The sequence below is a fragment of the Manis javanica genome, chromosome 2 (genome assembly GCF_040802235.1).
Source record: "Manis javanica isolate MJ-LG chromosome 2, MJ_LKY, whole genome shotgun sequence".
In the NCBI taxonomy this organism is placed as follows: Eukaryota; Metazoa; Chordata; class Mammalia; order Pholidota; family Manidae; genus Manis; species Manis javanica.
The window spans coordinates 219,035,512-219,048,515 of NC_133157.1; the positions used below are offsets into that span (position 1 = coordinate 219,035,512).

General features: G+C 42.6%; 1 protein-coding gene across 4 annotated transcripts in view; it reads right to left on the reverse strand.

The window, feature by feature from the left end:
* ZFAT (zinc finger and AT-hook domain containing) overlaps positions 1–13,004 on the reverse strand; it is a 204,245-nt gene that overhangs the window by 63,084 nt on the left and 128,157 nt on the right. For all 4 annotated transcript variants that reach the window (XM_073230174.1, XM_073230175.1, XM_073230177.1 and 1 more), the window contains one exon: positions 11,824–11,912. In XM_073230174.1, the coding sequence (XP_073086275.1) occupies positions 11,824–11,912 (89 nt within the window). The remainder of the gene's footprint in view (positions 1–11,823; positions 11,913–13,004) is intronic.

The window sequence follows — 13,004 nt, forward strand, 5'->3', positions numbered from 1 at the left end:
ACTTATTAAGAGAAAAAGAGAATCAACACAAATCAACAGAATCAGAAATGAGAATGGAAAAAATCATGACAGACTCCACAGAAACACAAAGAATTATTAAAGACTACTATGAAAACCTATATGCCAACAAGCTGGAAAACCTAGAAGAAATGGACAACTTCCTAGAAAAATACAACCCCCCAAGACTGACCAAGGAAGAAACACAAAAGTTAAACAAACCAATTACGAGCAAAGAAATTGAAATGGTAATCAAAAAACTACCCAAGAACAAAACCCCGGGGATGGACGGATTTACCTCGGAATTTTATCAGACACACAGAGAAGACATAATACCCATTCACCTTACAGTGTTCCAAAATATAGAAGAGGAGGGAATACTCCCAAACTCATTCTATGAAGCCAACATCACCCTAATAGCAAAACCAGGCAAAGACCCCACCAAAAAAGAAAATTACAGACCAATATCCCCGATGAATGTAGATGCAAAAATACTCAATAAAATATTAGCAAACAGAATTCAACAGCATATCAAAAGGATCATACACCATGACCAAGTGGGATTCATCCCAGGGATGCAAGGATGGTACAACATTCGAAAATCCATCAACATCATCCACCACATCAACAAAAAGAAAGACAAAAACCACATGATCATCTCCACAGATGCTGAAAAAGCATCTGACAAAATTCAACATCCATTCATGATAAAAACTCTCAGCAAAATGGGAATAGAGGGAAAGTACCTCAACATAATAAACGCTATATATGATAAACCCACAGCCAACATCATACTGAATAGCGAGAAGCTGAAAGCTTTTCCTCTGAGATCGGAAACTAGACAGGGATGCCCACTCTCCCCACTGTTATTTAACATAGTACTAGAGGTCCGAGCCACAGCAATCAGACAAAACAAAGAAATACAAGGAATCCAGATTGGTAAAGAAGAAGTTAAACACTCACTTTTTGCAGATGATATGATATTGTACATAAAAAACCCTAAAGACTCCACTCCAAAACTACTAGAACTGATATCAGAATACAGCACAGTTGCAGGATACAAAATTAACACACAGAAATCTGTAGGTTTCCTATACACTAACAATGAACCAATAGAAAGAGAAATCAGGAAAACAACTCCATTCACAATTGCATCAAAAAGAATAAAATACCTAGGAATAAACCTAACCAAAGAAGTGAAAGACCTATACCCTGAAAACTACAAGTCACTCTTAAGAGAAATTAAAGGGGACACTAACAAATGGAAACTCATCCCATGCTCATGGCTAGGAAGAATTAATATCATCAAAATGGCCATCCTGCCCAAAGCAATATACAGATTTGATGCAATTCCTATCAAATTACCAGCAACATTCTTCAATGAACTGGAACGAATATTTCAAAAATTCATATGGAAAACACCAAAGACCCCGAATAGCCAAAGCAATTCTGAGAAAGAAGAATAAAGTAGGGGGGATCTCACTCCCCAACTTCAAGCTCTACTACAAAGCCATAGTAATCAAGACAATTTGGTACTGGCACAAGAACAGAGCCACAGACCAGTGGAACAGATTAGAGACTCCAGAAATTAATCCAAACATATATGGTCAATTAATATTTGATAAAGGAGCCATGGACATACAATGGCAAAATGACAGTCTCTTCAACAGATGGTGCTGGCAAAACTGGACAGCTACATGTAGGAGAATGAAACTGGACCATTGTCTAACCCCATACACAAAAGTAAATTCAAAATGGATCACAGACCTGAATGTAAGTCATGAAACCATAAAACTCTTAGAAAAAAACATAGGCAAAAATCTCTCTTAGACATAAACATGAGTGACCTCTTCTTGAACATATCTCCCCGGGCAAGGAAAACAACAGCAAAAATGAGCAAGTGGGACTACATTAAGCTGAAAAGCTTCTGTACAGCAAAAGACACCATCAATAGAACAAAAAGGAACCCTACAGTATGGGAGAATATATTTGAAAATGACACATCCGATAAAGGCTTGACATCCAAAATATATAAAGAGCTCACACGCCTCAACAAACAAAAAACAAATAATCCAATTAAAAAATGGGCAGAGGAACTGAACAGACAGTTCTCCAAAAAAGAAATACAGATGGCCAACAGATACATGAAAAGATGGTCCACATCGCTAATTATCAGAGAAATGCAAATTAAAACTACAATGAGATATCACCTCACACCAGTAGGGATGGCTGCCACCCAAAAGACAAACACAACAAATGTTGGCGAGGCTGTGGAGAAAGGGGAACCCTCCTACACTGCTGGTGGGAATGTAAATTAGTTCAACCATTGTGGAAAGCAGTATGGAAGTTCATCAAAGTGCTCAAAACAGACCTACCATTTTACCTAGGAATTCCACTCCAAGGAATTTACCCTAAGAATGCAGCAATCAAGTTTGAGAAAGACAGATGCACCCCTATGTTTATCGCAGCACTATTTACAATAGCCAAGAATTGGAAGCAACCCAAGTGTCCATCAGTAGATGAATGGATAAAGAAGATGTGGTACATATACACAATGGAATGTTATTCAGCCATAAGAAGAAAACAAATCCTACAATTTGCAACAACATCGATGGAGCTAGAGGGTATTATGCTCAGTGAAATAAGCCAAGCGGAGGAAGAGAAATACCCAATGATTTCACTCATCTGTGGAGTATAAGAACAAAGGAAAATCTGAAGGAGCAAAACAGCAGCGGAATTACAGAACCCAAAAATGGACTAACAGGTACCAAAGGGAAAGGGACTGGGGAGGATGGGTGGGCAGGGAGGGATAAGGGGTGGGAAGAAGAAAGGGGTATTAAAATTAGCATGCATGGGGGGGAGGGAGAAAGGGGAGGGCTGTACAACACAGAGAAGACAAGTAGTGATTCTACAACATATTGCTATGCTGATGGACGGTGACTGTAAAGTGGTTTATAGGGGGGACATGGTATAGGGGAGAGCCTAGTAAACACAATATTCTTCATGTAAGTGTAGATTAAAGATAAAAAAAAAAGAAAGAAAGAAAGGGGGATTACTCCTTGATAGGATAAAACTAACTGTAAATCAATGATTAATGCATGCTTTAAATATCCTTAATTTTGATCTCTTAAAGGGTGTCAGATGATCGGCTATGGAGGTACACTTTGCTGATAATATTCCTTTCTCTTAAAAAAAAAAAAAAGCAGTTCCTGTGTGGTGACCTCCAGTGAGTTCTACACAATGGTATAAAGGGCATATCAAAGTGTGGGCAAAGGGTCTGTTTGTGTTTATACAGAGGATCAAAGCCTAATTTGGCTACCCAGAAAATGAACTAAGATACGATATGAAGAAGAACTTCCAACATCAGCACTCTCTGGAAGACTCATACCAGAAGATGATCATCAAAAAACCTCAACAAAGATCCAAGCGATGCTGCAGTTGTAGCTGCATCCATCCCACCGGTTCCTGGACTTGCCATTGGAATGAAGAAGGAGATATCTAAGCTGGCCTGTGCATACAGTAAAACAACAAACTTGACTGGATCTATACTGTTGGAACTCAACCAAAAATTAAGAGAAGTGCAAGTTGTAGCGCTCCAAAATCTTACAACTACAGACTATCTACTGTTAAAAGAACATATGGGATGTGAACAGTTCCCAGGAATGGGTTGTTTTAATTTGTCTGATTTCTCTCAGACTGTTCAAGTACAGTTGGACAATATCCATCATATCATAGACAAATTTTCACAAATGCCTAGGGTGCCTAACTGGTTTTCTTGGCTTCACTGGAGATGGCTGGTAATTATAGATCTGCTTTGGTTATGTAACTGTATTCCTATTATGTTCATGTGTGTGTGCAATTTCATTAGTAGTTTAAAACCTATACATGCTTAAGTTACTCTACAAGAAGATATGCCAAAGAAATAATCAATCCTCCCATGTTTTCTTCCGTCTGCTACCTCTATAGCTTTTCTTCTTCCTTTCTAATTACAACCCTTAAATACAATTCGTGCCTCATATGGAATTTACCGAGTATCATAATTCCTCCAAGTGGTAAAGATACCTCAAGACAAATGCTGGGCATAGAAGCCACAGGGCATAAATCTGCAAAGAAGTAAAAAGCTAACCTTTTCAAACAATATGGCTTCTCTCTAACTTACCAACTTTACATCTCCCTGTATGGCCCCAGAAGATGACTGGTTAGCCAGAGACGGGTAAGATTCCTCAAGGGAGGAACAACCTAAGACAGGCACAGTCGCAGGGGGGCCATCAAGTGAGAAATTGGGGATCAACAGTGGTGTGGCTTAGAACCTCACCCCCTCTGTTTTGAGAGAAATCTTCTGCATCTGTGGATGTTTTAATGCCCTTGTCTAGCTTGAATTAACACATAGTCTACAGGCACACACCTGATCATCTACATTTGCTCTCTTACAACACTAAACTATGTTTTCTACCTTTATCTTGCATCTACCTACCACTTCAGCATTTTATTAAAAAAAAAAAATAATAATAATAATAAAGGGAGAAATGTGGGATCCACATATAAATGAAGTATAAAAATCAAACGAATATTCATATTTGACCTGATTGTTTATAGTTCATAATGCATGATCAAAACCGGAAGTTTCTGTGATGACTGCCCTTGTACTGTTCACCATGTAAGAACTTATTCACTATGTAAGAATTTGTTCACCATGTGAGAACTTGTTCGTTATGCTTCAGAAGATTGGAGACTGACGAGAATTGGGCTGGGGGTGGATTAATGATTGTGCATTGAGCATTGACTCCCCTATACAGAATTTTATTGTTGTTAACAACCATTTGATCAATAAATATGAGAGATGCCCTCTCAAAAAAAAAATATATATATATATATATTTTATATTTACTTACATAATTAACCTTTCTTACATCTTTTTTTTCCTGTTTCTTTTATTTTATAACTTCTTTTAACATTTTTTGACCTTTAAGACGTACCATACCCACTACTCATACAAATGGCTCTGCTTTTAGTATCTTCAACATCAGAAGACAGATATTACCATCGGCATTTTATAGACAATAAAATCGTATAAACAAGTTAAATAACACAGGCTGCAAGTGGCAAGGCCATGATTTGAACCTGGGTCTATCTGGTTCCAAATCCTGTGTTTTTTGTATTAGATCTCATTGCGTGCAAAGATTTTCAAATGCTAAACAGAATCTCAATGGACTCCCAAAAAGCAATTTGTTACTACGTTCATCGAATGATGTCGTCGATGATAAACATGTTTACATTCTGCTTTGACATTGGGTAGTTTCTAAAACATCATTTTTATTTACAGTTTTGTTGTTTACTTAAGTTTACTGAACAGGTAAAATGTTCACTTCACCTGGTTCCAAAATTACATGCAGGGAAAAGGGTTGCTGCCCTGACCTCCCCTCCACCCAGTTTCAACCCTCCCTCACCAACAGTAGTATCTCTTTGTTTATTTTGTGTACTGTCTTCCAGAGGCTTTAAAGCAAACATAAGTAAAGACAAACATATCCTTGCCCTTTTTTACATCACAGGCAGTAGACTGTATGCTGTTCTAAATCTTGCTTTTTGCGCTTGACTACACACCTTAAGTATCTTTCCAAGAAGTAAATGGAGAGCTTCCTTACTCTTTCTTGAAGCCACACACCACTCTGCTGTTTGATGTCCCACTTGTGTCTGTTCACAAACCACTTGCTCTATTCACGAACCTTTCAGCTGTTTCCCATAAACAGCCCCACACAGTCATCCTTCTGTGTATCAGCAAGTGTGTCTGTGAGATAAGGTCTTACAAGAGACACGGCTGAGGCCAACACTACTTGCCTTTACAATTTTGATACCTTCTGCTGAACTGACCCCCACAGGGGTGGCAACCATTTGCTCTCCCAATGGCAACAAATGAGAATGGCTCTTTGCTCACAGCTTTACCAACGAAGTGTGCTATCAAACTCTAGAATATTTACTGACCTGATATGTAAAAAATGGTACTTCAGTGTGGTTTTATTTGATTTTTAAAAAATTTTTCAGTGAGGTTAGGTGCCATGTCATATACCCAAGAGCTGGTCCCTTCTCTGTGAACTGTTCTCTTTATACCCTTTGCTCATGTTTCATCTGGGCTACAGGTAGAAGCTTTTTTTTAAATATGAGATAATCATTCATAAAAATAAGACAAATGTTAAAAAACCAACATCATATGTACTCTGTTAAATCTTTTTATCTTGAATTTTGAAAAATATCTTAAAGTACCATTCTCAGGCTTTGTTATCTAATAACTGCAGTAAGAGAAATCTAGAATAGTTTCCTAGAATGGATGAGTGAAACAATCAACATAGCAAGCAACCTGGGGAGGGAGTGACCCCAAATCAGCAAAAATGGTAGATCTGTAGAACCCTATCTATATGGGGTTACCAGGTTGGCCCCCATGTGGCTTCTTCTGGCACGTGTCTAACCGCTGCCCTCCCCTCCCTTCCCTGTCTACCTCCTCCCCTCCCCTTCTCAGGCTCGTCAGCGCCTCCCCCACCAACTGCGATGTCCTCATGACAGAAGAGAAAAGAGCACAACTCCACTTTTCAGAATCAGTGACTACCAATTTCGTAGATTGTATGAATTCCAGTGAAATGAACAAATAACTCCCGAACTTAGTACTGATGATACAATGATACAAGCCTAGCAAAAAGAAGTGTCCTCTTTAAATGAATGTCCCATTTAAATGAAAACATAAAACTATGTTTAAAAATAAAATTACTCAAGAGAATGAAAAGACAAGTTAAGACTGGGAAAAATGTTTGCAAACGACACATAAAGAGCTGTTATCCAAAATATACAAAGAACTCTTAAAACTCACAACTAGAGAATGAATAAACTGAGTGAAAAATGAGCTAAAGACCTGGATAGACACCTCCCTGGAGAAGACACAAATGACAAGGAAGCATATGAAAAGCCCCTCCACATCAGGCCACCAGGGAAGTGCAAACTACAGCAATGAGGTATTACTGCACACAGAATAACCCAAATCCAGAACTCTGATACCACCAAATGCTGACAAGGATGTAGGGTAACAGGAACTCTCCTTCACTGCTGGTGTGGATGCAGAAAGGTACAGCCACGGTGGAAGACAGTTTGGCAGCTTCTCACAGAACTAAACATGCTTACCGTACAACCCAGCACTAATGCTCCTTGGTATTTAGCACAGGGGCTGAACACTTATGCCCACGCAAAAAACTGCACACAGATGTTGGGAACAGCTTCATTCATAATTGCCAAAACTTAGAATCAATCAAGATGTCCTACAGTAGGTGAATGAGAGAACAAACTTTGGTGCATCCAGGAAATAGAATATTATTCAGCACTAAAGAGAAATGATCTATCAAGCCATGAAAAGATGTGGAAAACTGTAAGTGAGCAATACTAAGTGGGAGAAGTAAAGGACCCGTGGTGACAGGGGGTGGGGTTGTGGGGGGAGAGGGATGAACAGGCAGAGCACAGAGGGCTTTAAGGGCCTTGAAATCATTCTCGTGACACTCTAATGCCAGACACGTGCCATTACACATTTGCCTACCCCCACAGAATGTACATGAGCAGGAGTGAACCCTGATGCAAACTATGAGCTTCGGGAGATTATGATGTGTCAGCGTAGGTTCACCAATTGTAATAAACAGGCCTCTCCGGTGGGGATGTTACAAATGGGGGCCGTTGGGGCAGGAAGGCTCGTGGTATGTGGGAAATCTCTGTACCTCTCAGTTTTGCTGTGAATTTAAAACTACTTTAAAAAATAGTTTATTAATTTAAAAAAAAGATAACGCTGTGACAAAATCCAAATAAGGTCTGTAGTTTGGTAAACAGCAGCATACCAAAGGCAATTTCTTGAGTATTGATAATATTCGATGATTAAAGAAGATGCTACCATTGGGGAAGGTGGGTGACAGATACACAGCAACTGTGTGAGACTTTTTGTGAGCCTAAAATTATTTCAAAATAACAATTTTTTAAATAATAAAAGAATGCACGTTTTATTAATGTGCAAGGGAACCTCAACTGACTCAACTTGCCATGTAATTGAGAACCTTTCTGTCAACAGTCTTGGGTTTATAGAGCCTCCTAGGGAAACTTCTCCAAGGTGACCGCCACCCACTGACCTCACTGCATGACAGAACGGGGTGTGGCTGGTTGATTTGCAAGAAAGCAAAGAGCTGAATAGCTAGGCTGAGGCAACAAGCCTGTTTTTGTTTAGAGACGCCTGGCTCAGGGGCAGCTCCTGTTGTTCCAGCATCTTCTTTGGCACTTTGTAAGGCTGACCATATCAGCGCCACCCTAGGGAGAGCATTTTAATGACAGAGCAAGAAGCAGCTCTATCTGTGAGTTCTCAGTGGTTTCATGGGCTTTGCCCAGTGTTTTAACGTCCTTTACATTTTAGGATGACGTGGCAATGCCTTCAGCGTGAAGATGTCACAGCAGGGGAACCTGTACTAGCAACTGGGAACAACCGAACTGTCCAGTTATATGAGAAGAATAGTTAATAAAACTCTGACACTCACCCATACGCTGCCATTAGAAGTAGTTAATAAGTATATTTTCATGGAATGGAATAAAGCCTATGAAATGATGACAAATAGAAGGCAATGTTTATAATGCCTACAGCATGCAGGCTCTCCAGTCCTGCCTTTGAGGAGGAGGTTATTGTCTGACTCAGAAATGAAGTGTTCTTAAACCATCTGGCCACTCATCTAGGCCACATTCTCCAAGAGAGCTTCATCAGTGGTAAAGTGGACATTCTCATCCCCATCAAAAGAGGCTCATCTACATCACAGCATGACCTCAATCAGGTAAAAAAATAATAATAATAATATATCCAGAAATTCTACATGGGACCAAAAAGTATGTTCTAAATCTTATTTAGTGAAGACATATTACTTTTACTTTTAAAATAAATATATAAGTAAAAACATGTAATTTTAAAAGGCAATATAGAAGCTGGCCTTTATTAAAGCAGTGTTTCCTGACACAAATTGTATGTTGTAAATTATGCATCTAGATCTAGAAAAGCAAATTTGTTTCATCTTGCAAGGCAAGTGTAATAGATTAGCAGAGTCTGCATGAAGGCTCTGAGGCCTCATCTAGGATGAGTACAACAGAAAGGTTTGAAATCTTGATGTTTGTTGTTGGCATGAAAAGGGAATGTAGGAGTATGTATACTCAGAATTTTCTGAATTTGATGAAAATAATCTACCACATGGTAGATCTGAGTGGAAGAAAACAATGGTAGGAGACAGCAGCAAAGTAATGCCCGCCCACCCAGACGTCCTTGCCCTAATCTCTGGAACCTTACATGGCAAAGAGGAATTCAGACTACAGGTGGAATGAAGGTTGTTAACCATCTGACCTTAGATAAGGACACTATCCTGGGTTATCCAGGTGCACCCACGGGAATCACAAGGGTCCCTGCAACAGAGGAGGGAGGCAGAGGAGAGCCAGACAAGGAGACAGGGAGGCGCTGCGCTGCTGGCTTTGAGGACGGAGCAAGGGGCCAGGAGCCAAGAAAGGCACATGGCCTCCAGAGGCAAGAAAAGCCAAAGAAATGGTTTTCTCCGAGAGCCTCCAGGAAGAACACCAACCTGCCATCACCATGACTTCAGCTCAGTGAGTCCTGTGTTGGAATCTTGTACAGACTGTGAGATAATAAATGTGTGTTCCTGTAAGCTACTAAGCTGGGGGAAATCGGTTACAGTGATCATAAAAAACTCCTACTGGGGCAGACAGAGAGGGAAGGGAGAGAGCAGTTACTACCGTGAGGAGGGGGGGCGGCAGGATCCACTTTGTCTGTGGTGTCAGCCCCCGTCAGCTGGGAAGCATGCCTACAGTCACGTTTAACAAGAGCACCCTAACTACCGTGTAGGATGAGAGAAGTCAAGAGACTCAGAGGTTCTTAATCGGGCCTGAATTTCATTTCCAGTTCAGGTACCACTCAGTAGGGAGGATGCTTACATCCACAGGCACCCACAGGAGACCAGAAAGGACCCAGGTCCAGCTGAGCCTGGGGGCTCCCAACGCCCTAGCGGACGGCAACAGTGTGATGGCAGGAAAAGGCTGAGAACTACACACGAGAGCGACACCTTGAATCAAACCATCCCAATCCATTTCCTCTGCAGAAACCGAAGATTCCACAAAACTTAGTAGAAAACACTGAGGATCTCAGGGCAGCGACTGTTCAACTGTCTGGTTGGGTAGGAAAGGAAAACGCTCCACCCTGAAAACCCAGGAATGAAGGAAAATTCTAGTTCCAATTCTGGAATAGCAAGAACAGTCGTTACCCTTGCCAGGTCTAAGTTTCTTGTGCACAATGTGAGAGTGGCCTGAGCTCTCCATTATCGAGCACATAATTTACTGGTCTAAGAAAATCGAGGATCCCCCAAAGAAACACATCTTTGAGTATGAAATGTGAAATAAAGTTCTTAAGTTTAATTATGTACCAAATACGCTTAACACAGAAGAGCCTCCTCAGCTGAGGTACTGTGACATTCCCAACAGGTGACCTGCTAAGCGAATCTTACCTAAGAAATGCCTGTTCAGGGCAGACACTGAAGCAGCTGCGTAAGTCAGTTTTTCTACCTCCCCCTCCTGCCCACAATGAGTAACTGAGATGACAGTGAGAAAAGGTCAGGCCTAGGACTCAGAGGTGAAGCCCCAGTTCTGGTCCCTTCACTTCCTGGATATTTAAAGTACGTAAGCCCTTAACCTCTCAGAGCTACCTGATTTCTCAGCTATAAGAAAAGAGCACGAGAATTGATTCTCACAACGCTGTTCTAAGCATCAGAGGAGCTTGTGGATGGGGAGGGGCCTTGCTCACCTCAGAAAGGGTGACAACACAGGTTGGTCAATATTATAACAGCAGCTGAAATCTGTGGGTATGGACATGGCTGAAAAGATTAGCAGGTGATGAACTAACTTCTCTGGGGCTCAGGTTCCTTATTTGGCAAATAGGTGTGACAGCAGCTCCTGGCGGGGAAATCAGAGTTGATGGGTGAAGTTCCTGGCACAGTGCAGGCATACAGTTGGTGTTCGATAAATGCAGCTGTGGGGACCAAACGTCCCTTCCACATTCCACCACTCTCTGAGATTTAGTGTGGACACAATTCAACAAACCCTGCAGAGCATCGTGCTTTCCATCTCCCTGTGTCTACACAAGCAGCAGCAGCAGCAATTTTAAGGGTTGAGCTGCCAAGTGCAGGGCAGAATATTTATTAGACAAATTCACTGGACCACAGTTGTTAATAATCACACCACAAGCAATGGCCAAGTGGCTGTCACTACCTACATTAAAGGAACATCGAGAGACATTAAAAGAATAGGGAGAGTGCCACCTCCTGATGCTCGCCACACATGCCGGGCACTGAGGGCACTCTGAGCACCAACTCCGGCCTCTTCTGACACCTGCCAGGTGGGCACCACATACCTGCTCTATCAGGGGCTTTACCTGAGGCAATCCAGGATCTGCGAGCACACACATCTGTCCTTGAAGCACACACTGTTTCCTCTAAATCACCCCAGTTCTGCCTGGTAAGAGCTCTGCACATGCCCTTTCTCTGGGATGCATCCTTACACTCTGATCCTGGGCTTGGTTTCCAAAGGACAGAGAAATGTCATGCCTCTGAGAGGAGAAAGCATGCCATAAACTGAGTTATGCCTTGGAATACCCCACTAGGGTGCCTGAAAATGAAGGGAGCACCCAAAACAATGAGAGGAAGCTCTCTCCTCATTCATTTTGAAAAGCGATGCACCTCCGTCTGGCTCATGGCCTCTGCCAGCCGAGCTGCTTACCTTGAAAGAGGCGTGCTGCTCCATGTGCCGCAGCAGCTGTGGCTTCTGGGCCGCCGTGTAGTCACACACTGTGCACTTGAACTGCTTCCCTGGAGAGAAGGGAGGAAAAGGTGAGTGTCGTCAGGCACAGCTCCTGTGTGTGAATGAAGCGCCAGGCATGGAGCCAAGCGCACGGAGATGCTCCTTGTCCAAAATCTCAGAGGGGAACAAGCAAGGAGGTGCAGAGATTGCAATGCAGCACACTCAGTCTACCATGGAGGGGCCACCACGGAGGGACAGGAATGGCCAGCTCTGCCTGGGAAGGTCCCACGAGCAGTGACACATGAGCAGGCGCCTAAAGAAAGGGTCAGGGTGTGTTCAGCTGACTAGAGGAGAGAAGCATCAAGAGAGGGAGGCTCCCCTGGGTGGGGCACAGAGGCCTGGACCCTGGGGCAGCCAGGAAAGTGGAACAGCTGGGTCTTCCTTCCGGGACCTAAAGCGTGAGGTCTGGAGAGAGTCAGGAGCTGCCTTGAAGAGGCTGTGGGGCCTGCGGCACCTCTCTAAGCGTGGGTGCTGGCTCTCCTGAGGACCAGGAGAACCTGCAGAATGCCATTCAGCGAGGCAGCAAGATCTGTGCTGTGGAACTCCTAACTCGGGTAGGAGTGTAAAAGGAGGGGCTAAAGGGATGCTAGAAAGAAAACTACGGGGAAATGTGCAACAGCGCTCTCTGCAGAAGACTGATGCTTGAGCGACACAACAGCATTCAATGATGGGGGAACAGGCCCACGTTAAAGCACATTAATGGACACAGGGGCACACTACACTTTTTACCCCTTTGTTAGTATAAGTAAAAACGCAACTTAGAAAAATGCAAACACACAACCTAATATAAATATGACCTACTTCTGGTAGCAGCAAAGTGTTCACCAGCGACTTGTAGTGGCACAAGCCTCCTCAAAGGGCCACGACCACAGCCACTGCATGTGGTGCCCCACAAACACTGGCTCCTGGGGACCCCTCACACCTTTCCTCAGACAAGCCAAGTGAAAAAAGCTGTCCCCTCTGAGCCCCCGTGCTCCCTTCCTAAGCGTTCTTGAGCCCAGTTGCGAACTGGCTGATGGCACCAACTCCCCCGAAACCTGTTCTCACCAAGGTAACCAATGCGTGCCATCACGCTCCCAGTGCAGATGCCCACCCTTGCT